The sequence below is a fragment of the Aquila chrysaetos genome, chromosome 10 (genome assembly GCF_900496995.4).
Source record: "Aquila chrysaetos chrysaetos chromosome 10, bAquChr1.4, whole genome shotgun sequence".
Taxonomy (NCBI): Eukaryota; Metazoa; Chordata; class Aves; order Accipitriformes; family Accipitridae; genus Aquila; species Aquila chrysaetos.
The window spans coordinates 37,283,322-37,300,021 of NC_044013.1; the positions used below are offsets into that span (position 1 = coordinate 37,283,322).

Sequence of the window (16,700 nt, forward strand, 5' to 3'; positions counted from 1 at the left end):
AACAGATTCTACAACAAAGACAAGGTGTGGGGGTTTTCTGTAAAAATTTATTGAGCGTAGTCTTGAAGAGGTTATATAATAGCGTATACAGCATTGTATAGTATATACACTCTAGCATATACAGTGGTATGGTGTATATGTACTACAGTGTATACAGCATTCCAGGCCTGGGGCAGTGTTTGATAACTGCATAATGTCAGAAACCAAAAAGTAGGAGACTGAGCTGATTGTATGTGAGTGGCAACATGTTTGGTTATATTTTATTCAGGGCTTACTTTAACTGTTGTTGCTACTGCGTCGGGGTAGAGGTGGAATGTGAAGGATTTCTAAGGCAAGTGGAGCGCAAAATGCACTGTTTGATGTCTAGAACTTGGAAACGGAAGCTGGAGCTGTGGTTTGCAGTCAGCAGGTATTTGACACATAGCTGTCCACCCTGTAGCCATTTGGGTTCTTTATTAAATGAAGGTGCTTAGTATTAACCTCTGTGACGCAGTCTGAGACCAGTTAGCATTCCAAACGTGTCCCTTCTAGCTTTGGGTTAGAATTGAAGTGACGCAGCTTGCTTAGGAAGATGCTTCCATGCAAAGGAGCTGTCAGTCAGTAATGCCGGCAGTGCTGAACTAGCCATCTCTTCCTCTTTAAGGCAGTACTGAGAGGCATTTATATAAACGTTGTGGAGCTTTATTGTGGGAACTGAAACTTCCAGTTATCGCTAAAAACAAGAGGAAAAGTAATTTTTTTCTGAAGGTGCTGCTCTGAGCCTGATGAGCTGTGGGGGGGGAAGGGGCAGTGGTGACTCCCAGACAGGTATGAGGTGGGAGGGAACGCTCATGTGCACATCCTGTGGCCAAGGACTTACAGGTTGCATTTCCAGCCTAGAGCAGCATAGAGAAGTGGTAACCTCAGCAGCTTGTATGACTTACTTAGATTTTGTTTGGCTGTGTGGATATGAAAAAGTTCCTACGGTATAAAAATATCACAGAGCAAGAAATGGGACAGGTGACTTCAAAAAAAGGTAAGAGTCTTGATCCAGATCAGTGAAGAAGTTACATGATGGATTTCTCAGATTAATACCTTATAATCATAAACTAAAAACAACAAAAATTCCAAATCTAAAACACAAAATTTCCACATCAACTCCATTTCTTGTAGTGCATCTCTCATACTCAGCTATAAAGTATTTACAGGGTTTTACTCATTTACAGAATATGGCTTTAATATATTGTAACACAAAGCATCAAAACGTCTCAGAGTAAAATTCTTCATAAAACATTCTTTCTGAATATAAAGTTTGGCATTTCATTTATTTGGCTGGCAAAGCAGCAGAGTTGTTTTCTGATTGTGCTTTTTGATGATGACAAGCACAAATTTTGGTCATTTCCATCAGGGCTTAAACTCTTAATAGAGTCAGAGCTACCTCTCCCTCAAAGCCCAGCTAAATGTGTCATGAGCCACAGTTTCACAGACATTGTGTTGGACCCATGCATTTGCCACTAAGGTAAGGAAGAGAAGGCCTTTCTTTTGGAACGTTCATATTAAGACAAAGCAAGATGTATTTTGTGGTTTTTCTGAAAGTGCAGGTCTTTGGTAACAATAAACAAAATGAGCAAAGCGAGGAAGGAGCGGGGATTTTGCTGGGAACGATGTCCAGCCAATTCTATAGGGTACAATCAGACTGATGGAGGAAAAGGTCCTGTTGTGGTGGCACGTTTTATCATCGAGAATTCAAACGAGGAGCAACCTGCAGGGGAAGAAGGACAAGCTAGAAAGTGTGGTGAAAACAAAGATGCTGCAACAGTTTTAGCTCCTAAACATCTTTAAAGACATCTTTAAAGCACACCAAAGACTGGCTTATAGAATGCAGCTGTTACGCCACAGTATGTACAGCTGGCTCTGCTGTGAAGTCCTGAAGTTGCAGTCTTGGCAGGAAATAAAAGTGGATATTGGCAATTTGGTAAGTTGGAGGAGTCCACAGTGCTCTTACACCCCAGTGCCTGTGGCTATATAAAAGACTGCTCCCGAGGCCAGCAGTGCAAGAAGACTTTGCTTTGCTTTGCCAAGGAGGGAGGGGCAAAGCTGGAAAAATGTCCTAGGGATGGTTTGAAAAGGCTAGGGAACAAAATTATAGGATGTGTTTCTTCATAGTCTAAGAAGTTATTTGGTTTGCTGTTACTGATAGCAAATAAAGCAGCCTAGCCCTCATTTCAGCATGCTTAGGCAAATTTAATCTCTCTTCCTGTGTACAGTCTATAGGCATTCCATAGAGAAAGGAAGTCTTTGGCAGTGTTACACGTGTGGCTTTTTATAGGATGGACTGTTTTGGTGAAGAGCGAGTGGAAATGTTGATCGCTGTTCTGAGGCTAGTCAGCCTGCAGTGGGACAGCGGAGGAGCTCGCTCTTTCAGCTCTGATGCTGGAAGGGCAGTGAGTGCAGTCAGAGTATGTTCTGGATTTATTTCTTAACAACCTTTAATCTGACAATGCATAAATCAGTTGCATGACTATATCTGACTAGCAGGAAGACTACAAACAATCTGAAAATGGAGGAGGATTTTTTTTTTTTCTTCCTGTGTTTCTAAATCTTTATAAAATTTGATTTGCAACAGAGTATAGCATTAAAGCCTGAATCCTGGGGAGGGGAAAAAAAAAAAAGTGATTGATAGGACGATCTCTTGATAAGTTCGTGAAAGCCTGGCAGTTTCTCAGGACTGCAGAGCGAGAAGTAAAATGCACAGCCCCAACTGGGGAAAAGGCTGGTAGACCAGGGCAGTGCATTCAGCAAGAAAGCCACGTGTCGGTCTGCTGCAAATATGGTTTAATGCCAAAACCTGGGTTTGGATCCACTGTGTGAACTACTGTTTCTTACCAACTTCAGCCTGTACTCACCACTGTTAGATGGCCATTCTTGGCTTTGGCTATAAGCAGTTCTGATCCGGATATAAAGTCAATTATGCCTTCTTTGCCTTGCCCAACTGTAAATTTTATGCTGCAAAGAGGTAAGAACAGATTTGATGAGTATTTGTGACCTCTCCCTCTGCTAGCTCAGATTTACCCTTTTCCTGTGTAAGAGGCTGCTTTGTATTAATGCTTAGCTGTAATAGATCTGCTTGTTTAAGGAAATGGAGCCTTAGTTAAGATGTATTGGGTACATTCTGGTGGTGTACAGGTATGTTTCTCTAGCCCTTTAATGCTGAAGCAGAGCTTTCTTCAGAACCAACCCAAGAAAACCAAGGCAGCTCCTGAGAGGGGCTTGGCTTCACTCACCTGCCCTGGTTGATGTTGACGTTATTGACTTTGTCTGCCTGCATGGCTGTTTTTGTTAGTGTCTCAATCACATGGTCACTTTGAAGTACAACATCTCCCTGGGGGGAAAGATGGACAGTGATTTATGATCATGGCTTTACAGTGTCAGTATACCAGAATGATTATGCTGTAATTAACAGGGGCAGAACTATCTCCATAGGTTAGCATGCAAAAAACACTTCTCCAAGAGACCAGGCTCTGTGGAGATCTCTGGGGCCTCTCAACCCTCTGTGTGTTGTGAGTCACGCTGTGGCAGTTACTTTATTTACAATGTATCAGAGCACCAGTCCTGTTGGCGAACCCCACCTGTGAGCACAAGTAAATACAAGTAAAATGCTACTTGGAGCTGGGACAAAGTTAGTTACATACATGGCACCATGTATGCCCTCCCCCCCCCCGCCCCCAGCTGGATCTTCTGCTCTTTGTGCCTTTAAAACTTTTTCTAGAGGTGTTTGGAGAAACGATGGATGAGTCCCACTACCTTCTGTTTGTTATCCTCACAGTGTACGTGCAGCACAAACAAGTTATCGCTCAGGCTGCTGACGGAGATGCCTGCAAAAGAGAATGGCCATTTGACACCCAATGCAACGCTGCTAGGATTCTCGCATGTGTTTCAGAACCTCTCCCAGGAACGCAGCAGCTTCTGTTCCCACTCCAAGAAACCCGACAGCTGAGAAGCTGCACAGCAGCACTGTGCTAACATGTCAGCAGAGAGGCTGAAGAGCCTGCAAGGTGACAGACAATCAGCTTGAACTGTACTCTTTAAGATGGAAAAGAAACTTTCAGATGCCTCTGTCCATCAGAAGTAGGAAGAATGCCTGTTTACAAACTGTCACGGACTTGACAAAGAGCTGCTTTGGCCAGTGAGGGGACCTATGACCAAAACTTTACTTTTCAGCACCCCCTGGACAGATGCTTCATTCTAGCTCAGTAGGTGGATGAGTGGTGTAATTACTGGGGTACTACAAAGGAGAGGGACAATTGGAACAACGTGGTCACTGTTGTCTTCCCCCCAGTGCCAACACTGGGTAAGAAAGGGCAAGAGCTGCTCTAGGAGCTTGGCTCCAGAAAGCTGTCATCGCTGCAGATTCCTTGCTTGCTCTGTGGCTAGGCTCGGGGACAGGCTGAACCCACACCTGCTCGCTGGCGTATTGGTCCTTGCAGATCCAGTCCTGAGCTGCTGCAGGTTCTCGTTATGCTGCACTGTGACCAACTTGGGCTCCGAGTTTGGCATTTCTACTCGTCGAGCCAGCAGTGCCTTCTGACCACACAGTAAGCAAGAGGCTTAGCCTCTGCCATGAGTTGCTCCTGTTTGCCAAATGAAAAAAAATCCTCCCCCTGGGGTAGATGGGTAGGGATTAGTTAAGGAGCACTGTGCTCCTTAGAGTCTGTTTCTTCATAGTTTATTTTTGGACTTTAATATCTTGACACTAGATACAAACTGGATTACCCATTTAAATTGAGCTAGCCCAACCCTAGCAGAGATGAACATACATCTCTGCCATAATAGTGTCTTATGGGAATCACAGAACCCCAAATTAGTGTTGCCCTTGGAAACCATTTCAAATGGTGACAGTTACAAATACAGTAGATAGATAGATAGATAGTTGCATCAGGCTAACATTGAAATGATTAGCACCAAAATTGGCTGTAAAGAGGAATTGTAGCTGAGCTGGGAGCCGGAGCTGAGGCTGTGAAGTGAGAGGTTTTGGACAAAGCCAAGTAATGACTACAATGCACCAGACAGACTCAGCAGTTTTCTCCTTTGGACCATGTTCCCCCCTCTAGAAGTATCAAGTCCGTGTCAAATATTTAGAGGGCTGAAAGCTGTAGCAGTGTCCCAAGCAGCTGCTGTGTAATAATGGTGCAACTCCCCTGTGGTAGGGATGTGCAATTGGGAAATAATGACTTAGGAGGGGGCTTGGGTGAGATGAATTGAGTAATTTTTGTGACATTTTATGGAGTTTAATTTTAGAAAAACTCAGTTTCAAGATACTACCAATTTTAAAATGCTTGTCAGTATCAGATAATTCCATTCTCATCCAGGACAAAGACAAGTTGGTTATTTTATTATTACTTATTTAACTGTAGCCAAGGTGAAGTCTGACTTCAGTGAAGTAAGCCAAACCCCATTTATGTTACCATTCCTACCTGTGAGATTGGCATAGTCGATGCGTTGTTTGATTTTGGATTCTTCAACTATGATGACTGCACTTTGGGTAAGAAGCAGCTGCCGTGCTCTTGCTTTGTATCCTTTCCGGTCATACTTGATCACAGGAACTGCATACTGAAATAAGTGTTAACAGTGCTAAAAATGCAATTTGTTTAGTTGTCAGCTACCATCCCTCTAGCCTAGAGAGCTTGCAGGAGGTACTGATAATTCTTTTGAGTCCTATTCTCAGTTCTGCCACAGACTTCCTTGTTGACCTGGAGGAGTTCTGAACAATAACTTCATGACTACAGCTGTCTGACTGTGGGCTTGAAAAAGCCAGGTTTAGTTTCAGTCTGTGTAGGTTTCTCCTTTCCTCTCCAGCCATGCCAGCTGCAACCCTTTCAATTCTTAACTGACATCATTAAACTTGCCCAAATCTCTAAATCCTGTTTCTGAGCCATCACATCTTCCCATAGACTGTCTTCTAAGGTATTACAAGCTTAATGTAAAATTCTTGCTGCATTTTCTTCAGAAATCTAATTTGCTGGTACTCTGCTGAGTAACTCCAGAAGCTTGACAATAGTGTTAGGACACATATCTCACCTTAATTGGTTCATTTTCTAAAGCCTGAAGGACTTTAGCATTTATCTCTTCATTACCTATATTAAAACCAAAGAGCTGGTGTCAGAAAGACATTTTTAGCAAGAAAAGAGTAGATTAACCCCCCCCTTTCTTCTTCCTGTTAAACTTCACACCTACTCACCAAGTCGAGTGTTGATGAAGAGTCTAGGAACGCTCTGAGGGTAATTGTCTTTTTTACCCTTAAAAATTTCACTGGCAATTACTTTTTGTTCCAACTGCAAGGACAAAAGATGTATTCTTGTTTAGTATAAAATTTCTCCTTAATAAAAAGATTAAATTTATCTTAAAAGAGATCTTCCCTTTTTGTTTTTTTAGCAGTCATCATCCAGTTCTGACCTCCTGAATCATACCAGTCACAAAATTATACAAGATATTCCATACATCCCTTCCTTACCTTTTCAACAGCTCTCCTATCCTTAGGGCAGAAAAAAAAAAAACAACTTTCCTTTTCTCTTTCCTCACAAAAGTATGTATTGTATTTCCTGTTTGAATTTATCTGGACATGGCATCTCGTCTCTGGATTTTGATAATACCCATGTTTAAAAAGTCTCAGCATTCTCCCACTGTAGTTTCTCTTAACCTCTTCCTCCTTAAGCTAAACAGTTTGTTCTCCTGCTCTACCCCATATGGCTTTTTTCATGTTTCCGTTTATTTCCTCCCCGCCACTGAAGCCTTTCAGCTACTCAACATCTTTACTTGAAGTACTGACAAAAAAGTTATGTCCTTATTAGCAACTGTGTAACACACTCACTACAGCTCTCCGCTCTACTCGGTATTCTCTATCTCATCCTCTGACAAACAGTACAATTCAATTAGCTACTGCACGGCCCTGGCAGTTCCTGTTTGGATGATTAGTCACTGCAAACCTTTGGTCCCTTTCACAGTGGCAGTATTCCAGGATAGAGCCACCCCACACAGTAAATATGACCTGTGCTCTTAGCTCCTAACTTGCACTCCTTTGGAGTAAGAACAGAACCAGTGAACGAGTCAAAACAGGAGGGAAAGCCCCTTTGCTTTATTTAGGGCAAATGCATTTTACGGGTGCTATTACCTGAGATGGTTTACAGGTAAAAATGGGGATAGAAGATACTCACTATTAGTGAGTCTGGTTTGGTTTGCTGGGGAGAAGAAAGTGTTCTGCTGAGTTTCCACCTCCAGCTCAGTAAAGGCTGGTATTAATCCTGTGTCCTTAATCACAGGCTCAGCCACTAACTAATATACAGCATTTTATTACATGTGCTTAACAGTTTGCAGGTCTTCATAAGCAGTATGATATACTATGCAATAAAAGAAAACTTAATTTAATGGCAACTATTACTATCATCTCCTAACTCTTACTTCTAAATTGTTTAATGTATACATTTCTTATTATGTCTCCTTACTGGCCCTTTTTTTTAAATTAAAAAAAAAAAAAAATTCCCTCCCCCCACCTTTCCATGACTAAGATGAATCAAATCTCAGTATCATTTTTATTCTTTTTAGCCAGAACAGCAGCTGTAACTGTTCATGTAACTTCTCTGTTTGGAAAATGATTGGTTTTGTGTCTGCAGAATTCTTCCACTCTACTTTATATGGTACAACCAGAATAATGCAGCTTCTTACATTTTTATCTTCCATGGGAAGAATAACAGGGCCTTTCAGTATGGGAATTATATAGGGGCATGGATACACAATACTGTTTAAATAGTATGTATTGAAATATGTATATAACGTTTTTTTTTATTTTATGCACATTCTGATCTTTTAGGTTTTTGTCTCTAACGTAAAAAAATAAATAATCACAACGTTCTTGTGAAACTGTTAACCAACCAGTGAAGAATGCAGTGATTCAAGAGTTCCTGTCCACCTCACCACCACTTCTGTGACTCCCTCTGCAGTAGTGTCCTCCCCTCCTTCACTTCTGACAGTAAATAATGCTGAGAACCCCCTCCTGTTCTTGGGAACATCAGCATAGTTTGTGGAATGACATAAAGCCGTCTCGTACCTGCTGCTTCCACTCTGGGCTGATTCTCTTGCAGTAGGTCCAGACCATGTTCTGCATACAGAGCTGTCGCAGGAGCTGGGATGCCTGAGAAGAAATCACATAGTAAATGAAAATCCCTCAAAATTACTGCCAAACCAATTCAAACAGGGAAGACAGATGAGAAGCAACTGCAGAAAATGCATTGCTGAATTCAAATACTGTTTCATTACTCAGAGTCACTTTTAAAATTAAATAATAGGAAGTTTATTTTCCACCTTTCTAAGAGAGTTTGCCCTGCAACATTCTCCAGCTGCTTTAGAACAGAGAATGAATACCAGGAGCACTCCACTTTACACAGCTCTGCCCTTCCTCGCTTCCAGCTGTACCTGCAATCCAAACAAACAAGGACCCTTGGATAAGATAACTGGGACTTTCTGCAATATTTTGTTTTGATCAGATAAAAACCCAATTCTGCCAGACGCAGAATAATAATGGCAATAGAGGAAGTTTAATATGTTCTTCACAGGCAACCACACTGTCATTGCAGCCAATTTAACTGTCCAGAGGGAACTTAATTTGTTCAGAGAAAAAGGGAAGAGAACTTCAGCAACAGATGAGAAAAACCATTAGAAAATGGTGTTGCAACAGCACCACACTCTCAAGACCTTTCTATACTTATAGCTCTAATAATTTTACAGATATGCTAATTACACCCACGTGATGAAGTTTGGATTAATTCTACTAGTAGAGATGTTAATGCGACATGAACTTGAGCAAGAACCTGGTTCGTTCTTCTCTGATAGCAGGAGGGTCCCCTCAGGCCTTTGGTGGCCTGTGGTCTTCAATAACTGCCATTAGTCTCCTCCATCCTGCGTGTCATTCACCTGACCCTGGTGCAGTTGTGCCTACCTCGCAGAGTGATGGAGGAGGAGTTGGCCATGATTTGTCCAAAACATTTTTTGGTAAATTACGCTTGAGGTTCATCAGGAAGGAGAAGCGGATGTAATCGAGGAAATACTCATTCTCCGGGCAGCGAGGATGGTTCCGGTAAATAAAACCTTTAATGAACCTGAGGAAGAAGAAAATTTTATTAGAAAATTAGAAAAGTGATCAAAATTAGTGATATTTAGAGGTCTCTTCCAATCCAACCATTTTCTGGGCTTAATTTAATAGTTGTAATTTATTAAAAAAAAACTCTGATACTGTAATGACAAGAAAGTTTATTCTTATCATCCTATTGTTAAGAAATAAGTATCCATTTGATGGCTTGGGTTATTCTTTACGCACCTTCTGATAGTGTCTACTGCCCACTTCTTCTTGGCAGCTTTTCGGCGTCCCAAGGTTCCCCGCCACCAGGACTGGATAGCTATCGCTAAAAATAATACGAAGATTTTGCACTAAGTGAGCTCCTTCATACCAATACCAACTCCATACAAAACTGGCAACAAAGAGTGCTCTGGAAATAAAGAGCCTTCAATGTGGCATATGGGAAAGAATATAATTTAGTTCTTAACAATATGATACAATGGATAAATGTCAATAAAAAGCACCAGCAGATGGGAACTGCTGTATGGGGGCTGCTGTGTGAACATGAGTTAAGTCTGCTTCTCTGGCTCAGAGTCTCACAGACTAAAGGTGGAAGGACTGGGTACCACACCAACAGCTTCCATTCTACTTCCAGCAAGGCTTTGGGAATGTTCCTTCATGCACATCAAACTCAAGTCATCTCTGACAACAATGGCCACTTCAAACCACACAGTTACCCAGCGCTGCTGCAGTTTCCTCTCTCTCGTACCTGAGTGTTTCATGTGCAGGAATTTCTTTCGACGGTAGAAACCTCTCCACGTGGCCTGCATTTTTGTTGCTGAAATTGCAAGAAAAACAACAATTTGAAATTGTGACCAAGCAGATTTTGGTAGAAAAAGGGACAACTCTAAACAAAAATCCCCCCCCACCCTAAACAAACAGGGGAAAAAAACAAAACAAAACAAAACAAAAAACCAAACAAAACCAAACAGAAAACAGACAGCTAAATGTCCATGAAGCTACTGCAGTGTGTGTGACTCACCCAGACTCTGCTTCCTCACTTCCAGAGCATCTTCCGTTGCAAACAAGGTCTTGGGAAAGCGGATAAATATCTTTGTTCTAGAAATAGAAACGCAGAATTACGTTTAACAAGCCAGAGAAGTTTGCTTCCTGCCTTTAGCATCCCCTTTGGGATCTCTAATCTTTTCCTCACCCATTAGATAGAGAAGCCTTATTTAAAAGCAATGACACGGATGTCTAATGATTCACAATCTCTAATTAAGAAAACAGAAGAACTAACCGTCCCATTTTGTATTCTTCCTGTTTGTAGCCAAGATGCTTCACCAGCACAGCCACCCCATCGTGGGGCCGTCCGTCCCATGTAGGCCATGTTTCTGGACAAAGTGATTTGTACCTGTAAATTGACAGCAGAAGAAATCTTGGGGAGAGAAGTCCAATCCATACAGGGCAATGGGAAGGGAGAGAAGCCATGTTTCGTGCTCCCTCAAGAAAATAAGTCTGTCAGGTATAAGGGCTGCCTCTTTGCTGTTCAGAACAGCACCTCAGCCTCAAACATCTGCGGGACCAAAACCAGGGGGAGGGAGTGGCAGGGAGAGAGAAGTCCAAGGTAATCCTACCTCTGCAGGAAAACTTCATATTTTCTTCGATATGCAAACCCGGCTCTGCGCACTCTGAGGTTCTCCATCAACCCTAGGTATTTCACTTGATGTCGGATTAGAACTTCATCGAATCGATCTTGAGAGAACATGAAAATAGAGAAACACCATGAATGTGTAGCTGTCCCTTCATCTGGAGAATGCTCAGTTCTTGGTTATATCCTACACAGTCATCTTCAACCTCTAACCCGTCCTCATGGTGCAAGTCCCACACAACTTACTTCATGTCTCCTGTCTTCCCCCCCTGCCGCCACCTTTTAATATACATTTATATTTAGTTCCAAAAAGAAGTTCTCCTTTAGGATGTTCTATACATACAGGAGGAAGAAATGAGTGTAAAGGTCATTAAAAGGAAGTTACATAGGTTAGTAATTCTTCACTTTAAACATGACCCTACTCCACCCAAGACCAGTGCTCCTATTCTCACTGCTGGTACTGCTGCCACCTCCCTACAAGAAGCTCTGGCACAGACCCAAAATGAAAAAATCTTGCAGGACTTCTTCATTTGAGCTCCTTTCTGTGCCTCACTGACTGAAATGTAGTGGTCTATATATAGCTGTCATATAAAAAAAAGAGGAAGAGTCACCAGGGTCATACCAGCCTGTTTAGCATCGTTAGGTTTAATGCAACGAATGTAGGAGGGTTCTTTGGACATCAGAATTTCCATCAGTTTGGAGAGGCTGTTTTTAAACTGAGTTGCTGCCTAGGAGAAAAGAAAGAAAACTATGTATGAAGCGATGACTTATATAGCTGGTACTTGTGACTGCAGAACAAACCTCAGTCTCCCAGCTTTAAATGTAAGAGGCTTGCATTCAGATTACCATGTTAGACACGACATGTCTTTTAAAAAGAGGAAGTAGTCACACTTCCATCCAGCTCTTGTGTTCTTACCGTTTCAGGTCTCTTTTTGTCTGTCAGCTCCGTCCTGTCAAAACACTGATTTATGATAGGATTCTCAGAGTTACACATGGTCTGCAGAGAGAGACATTTTCAGAGATAAAGTAGAGTATTCTTCAGAGAACTATTAAAGAAACATGGGACAAAACTGCTTGTTTGAGTTTTTTTTGTTTTGTTTTGCTTTTTAATAATAAGATGAACTTTGGGCACCTCAATTTGTCTTTTCATAGTGCAGCCCCATGGACACACATTCTCCAAGTGGAATCTAGAAGAATCTTTTCCCTCAGATGCCACCCCATTCTAAACCCAACTCCTTGTTCTGCTGAGTATTGGAAACGTCCTCTATCCACACTCACCTCCTTCAGGTTCCGAAAGAGAAGGTCATTGTTTTTATCTAGAAAACCTGGAAGAAAAAGAAACCGCTCAGGCTGCCACCGCTGTTCCACAGGAACTTCACAACAAGGCAGGAGTTTGAGATGGGAAATTAATCTGGTTAATCAAACGATGTGTGGATGTATTCTATGCCCAGACTTTTCTTTATAATGAAGCTGTTTTAATTCAAAGGGCAGAGGACGGGAGGAGGAGAAAAGAGAGACAGCAGAGAGGACGCACACACTTACCTGCAACACTGTAGGTGACCTCTCCAGCGTAGTGCAAAAGCCGAAACTCCTCCCGCCCCAGTGACTTGCGAGTCTTCTGGTCAGCGAGCTTGTGCCTGGTGAGAAAGCGAAGAAGCTTCGTGAGAAACAAACATTTGTTTCATGGGGGGGGATTCACTTCAAAAAGCCCTATGGCATTTGATCCCAGAGTGGGACTATGTGAACAGAGAAGGGGGGGCAGGGAATAAATCTGACTTGCTGATTTTCAAGACCAAAAGTAAATAGAGAGGTATCAACCAGCAAATCATAAAAGTGCCATAAAATGTATTTATGTTTATTTCAAATGGATGAACTTTCAGCTTCCTGGCAAGGTTGCAGAGTGGTTCTGCGTGCACATGAAATTAGAGTAGAGGCAGCAGGCAAGAGGGCAGTGAAGATGCTGGCAGCATGCTGGCATACCCATGAGATGCCATACAGATCCTGATCTGAACATAAGCAGAACACCCAGTAAGAATAAAAAGACATTTGGAGCTCCGAAACTGAAGTAAACAATCTGAAAGGTGAAACATGGGATTCACACCCATTGAACTGGAGTGGCAGCAATATGGATAGGTTACCAAAGTCAGAGAAGGATATCAATATCTTCTGGGAAGGAGATGGGCACAAAAGTGAGTTAGTGCAATATAAATCTCTCAATTTCAAAAGCACTAACATTTCTTCAATCATTCTAATGCATATACACCTCTGAACACTATCTTTACCAGTAAAATTCTGCTCCATGTTCTAGTTATGCCTAGGCCTGACTTGGGTCATCAACGCTGGGGAATGATCTGGCCTAATATTCCAAACCAGAGAGTTTGTCAGACCTGAAGTATTGGGCCAGATCTTGGAAAAGCCAAGAAGCTGCAAGCCTGCAAATTCCTTGGACATATTAGCAGTAGGATGTCAGAAAGAGATCAGTGAAGGGGCAAGTCAGTAACAAAAGTTTTGTTGCTCCTGTTGTATTCTGAAGCATAGTCTTGAGAAAAGCAAGGCAGTCAGCGTTGACAACTTATTCTATATTACCTTAACTCACAATCTAATCTCTTTGCAAAAGAAAACACGATCATCTTTTATGTGGGACTCAGTATACCTAGGATGCTACTGCTATACACACAATGAGTTATAATGTTATCTAGGCATAATTAAAGCTCTAGGCTCTATCACACACTTGGATCCTACCAGCGTAACTGCCCTCAGCTATGCGGACACTCACGTGAGAAAATGAGGGTGGTTCTTCACAGTTTCCTCCAGTTTCTCCAAGAATGTTGTATCTGTGGCATCCCCAGGTCTCAGACATTCTTCATCCTACAAACACACAGATTCTAGTATTGATTTCTTACTGCGCTTGTCAGCACACAGGCTAGCTCTAATTCTGTCTCACTGAAACACTGCCCCAATTTGACCCTTTGGCCTTTTAACAGGTAAGCCAGCTCTTAGTTCAACAAATGAAGAATTGTTGAGCCGGAAAGGAAAACACTTTCCTCCTTCCAGAGTGCCTGGATTGGAAGCTTCTTTCCCAAGAGCAGAGGGAGGTGATACAATATGACTTTTCATGGTGTCACTGTTCAGTGTATCGTAGCTCTTCCCACCTGCCCAACTAATCTTAATATAAGCTTAGACCTTTTTCTTCCCCTTGTTTTCCACTACACTGCTCCAAATTTTTAATTTAAAAAGGTGTCAACTCACCAGAATAGAAATGATGCCTTTGAATTTCTCTTCCACCAAATCACAAATTATTTTGTTATTGAAATACTGAACCGGTTCCCACTACAAAGACAAGAAAGCACTCTTGGGTCAAAACAATTCTAGACTGGAAAAAACCACGAAAATTTCAGAACATTTCAGACAGCATTGTACTTAAATAATCTTTCTGTCAAATCTGAAACAAAGCTTTTTCACTCATCAAATTTGTTTTCCTAAAAACCATTTTTTTTTCTATCAAAGACTAGAATGGCATTACTCACTTCTAGCTGTATCAGACAGAGTTACCGAAGTGTTTTGAAAAGAAAGGAAAAAGGAAAGTTCTTTGATTCATTTACTTTGCAGACCATTATGAGCAGCTCCTTTTCTAATCTGTCCCCTGGCCTGCAGGAGGTGCTACAAAGGAGATAGTGGAAGTGATGATATTGGCTCTTACCGCTATGCCTTCTGACTCGTATTCCTCTTGCTCTGACTTTAATGTGAGCTCTATGAAGAGCTGCTGCAATTTTTCATTACAATAATTAATACAAAATTGCTCAAAGCTGCAAACAAAAATCAGAAAAATAATCACTAACACTGTACCACGAGTAAAAGAAGCTATAATTAGTGGGCAGCAGCATGAATACCTCTGTGTAAATCAAGAGAAATAGATTTTGTGAAATATTTATATACTGAATGTATAGATTTATTAAGTCTATTATTTAGTGGATCTCATGAAAGAGTTCCAGAAGGAGGAAAAAACGGACGTGAAGGGTGCAACACAGAGAAACACAAAAACCTTTAAGAAGGGCCCAATAATACTGCAAATTTGAGAGTCTCAGTTCATTGCTATCTGCCAGAGTCAGGTTCCAGATTCCGACATAGTCGGAGATTTATAGCTGTGTTTTCCCATTCGCACCACCATGGAAAGATGCCACAACAGCCACCACTGTGCCAGAGAGCTGGACAAAGGCATAGCTCAAGCTATCGCATGAATATGCCCCCAAAAGACAACAGTCTCTTTAAAAATACCAGGAACATTAACAGCTGTAAATGCTAAAGATTAGCTGGATGTCCCAAGTGTTAGAAGCCCTGGGATTATCAGTTATTCAACTGATTTCCTGAAGTTGAAACATCATCTCTCTCTCTTACTAAGAGATCAGAGATAGAATAATACCTTATTTCACAACGGAGAGAAAACACTATAATGAACGAGGTCATGCAGAGTTTACTCAAAAGACACTGACTGAAACAAACCTGTTGTGCTGGAAAACCTCAAAGCCATAGATATCAAGCAACCCGAGAACTGTTGTACTTCTCCAGCCCGGAAACTCTCCTTCCTGCAATAGGGCAAAAAATAAATGTCTATATTTACGCAAAGCTACAATCCATCACTGGATCTTACCCGTTTAGTCACAGCATTTACTCCTTACCCTCTTCTTAATGGAAAACAAATTAATTTAGAAATCATTGTACAGCATGGACCTTACCATTTCTCTGTTTGCAGCTAAAAGATTCAAAACTTCCTTTCACGCTTGGTTGGACATCGACAAACAAAAGGTTCATTTACCTTGTAAGCAAGAGACTTGTTAACCTTGTTCACCAGCCAGGAGAAAGTGCGTCCGTATATTGCCTTAGCAAGTGCATCCCTTGCGTAGGCTGCCTGCTCCAGGTTCAGAGGACTGATTAGCTGCATGCAGAAGGAGAAAACAGCCGTTCAACAGCCATTCCACTGAGGGATTAAGTTTCCCTAGTTCATTGTTAATAAACACCCACTCAACGGCATCCTGTCTGGGTCCAGCTCACATCACTGTCTCCCAGCGGTACAGGCTGCAAGTCACCATTAGGCTGTGGGACTCCTGCACTGACAACCTCCTTTGACAAGTGAGAAGTGAACTCTTTAGTCCTGGTAAAAGAGCCGACAGTGTATCGCTAGCTTGATTTAATTCCGTGTGCCTCCCCACTGGGGATCCCGCTTCATGTTCTTACCTCTTCCCCTTTTGCTATGATCTTCTTGTGGATCAGCGCATCTCGAAGAACAGAGCCTTCAACTGCTAGAAGCTGCAAAGCAGTAGAATATTAAATTATGAAGCAGTACGTTCAATTTATCGGTAATAGTTTTAAGAGATCAGAAAGGCTAGTCCTCAAAAGCACAGTCCAGTGAAACAACCCTTTATTTTCCCATTTGTACTGCAAGACTTCTTGCGACGTCAATCCTTCCCTTTCCTCCCACACACCACCTCCTTTCTGGCAGTGATATGACCTAACAAATAAATTGGCTTGATTGTTCTGGCACAAAGAACTGACTAAGCAAAGCCACCAGGGTTCGTTCTTTAAAACTCTTCTCCGGAGTAGGTCTATTCCTACCCCACTGCCTGAAGGTGAAAACCTCAAGTCTGTGGTGGATCAAGTGATAAATAGAGAAGTTGTCAATTAAAGGGTTTTGATGTTAATATTTGCATTTTATTTAAGTCAAATAAAAGTAAGTTTATTAAAACTTCTAAATCATATTCTAAAATGATATGATGGTACCAAGTCCAAAATAAGGAAAAACCTCTCTAATTCATACTTAACGTAATACATCTCTAACTGGTGATACTCACCCTAGCCAGGTATTTAATCTGATTCTCTGTAGTGACTTGAGCATTTCCTTGCTCATCAGCAGCAAACTGCACATTCCCCAGATGCAGAACGCTAGCCACAATGCTCAGCAAATCCTAG

At 41.7% G+C, this 16,700-nt stretch overlaps 1 protein-coding gene and 1 long non-coding RNA gene across 7 annotated transcripts in view; one reads left to right on the forward strand and one right to left on the reverse strand.

Moving 5' to 3' along the window:
- Positions 1-27: 27 nt before the first annotated feature.
- The window catches only part of MYO1C (myosin IC), a 58,494-nt gene continuing 41,821 nt past the window's right edge, over positions 28-16,700 (reverse strand). For all 6 annotated transcript variants that reach the window (XM_030027167.2, XM_030027171.2, XM_030027169.2 and 3 more), the window contains 25 exons: positions 16,583-16,696; positions 15,969-16,040; positions 15,550-15,669; positions 15,237-15,319; positions 14,437-14,542; positions 13,986-14,066; positions 13,513-13,604; positions 12,279-12,373; positions 12,015-12,061; positions 11,653-11,733; positions 11,359-11,464; positions 10,723-10,840; positions 10,386-10,499; positions 10,128-10,204; positions 9,855-9,923; positions 9,347-9,431; positions 8,969-9,128; positions 8,081-8,164; positions 6,218-6,311; positions 6,058-6,113; positions 5,454-5,589; positions 3,784-3,854; positions 3,264-3,361; positions 2,886-2,985; positions 28-1,741 (listed from right to left, as the gene is read on the reverse strand). In XM_030027167.2, coding sequence (XP_029883027.1) covers positions 1,715-1,741; positions 2,886-2,985; positions 3,264-3,361; positions 3,784-3,854; positions 5,454-5,589; positions 6,058-6,113; positions 6,218-6,311; positions 8,081-8,164; positions 8,969-9,128; positions 9,347-9,431; positions 9,855-9,923; positions 10,128-10,204; positions 10,386-10,499; positions 10,723-10,840; positions 11,359-11,464; positions 11,653-11,733; positions 12,015-12,061; positions 12,279-12,373; positions 13,513-13,604; positions 13,986-14,066; positions 14,437-14,542; positions 15,237-15,319; positions 15,550-15,669; positions 15,969-16,040; positions 16,583-16,696 — 2,286 coding nt within the window. In that variant the 3' untranslated portion in view covers positions 28-1,714. The remainder of the gene's footprint in view (positions 1,742-2,885; positions 2,986-3,263; positions 3,362-3,783; positions 3,855-5,453; positions 5,590-6,057; positions 6,114-6,217; positions 6,312-8,080; positions 8,165-8,968; positions 9,129-9,346; positions 9,432-9,854; positions 9,924-10,127; positions 10,205-10,385; positions 10,500-10,722; positions 10,841-11,358; positions 11,465-11,652; positions 11,734-12,014; positions 12,062-12,278; positions 12,374-13,512; positions 13,605-13,985; positions 14,067-14,436; positions 14,543-15,236; positions 15,320-15,549; positions 15,670-15,968; positions 16,041-16,582; positions 16,697-16,700) is intronic.
- On the forward strand, positions 1,736-5,491 carry LOC121233593. The gene is made up of 3 exons (XR_005933384.1): positions 1,736-1,954; positions 3,806-4,330; positions 5,394-5,491. It is a non-coding gene; the product is annotated as an uncharacterized LOC121233593 (long non-coding RNA).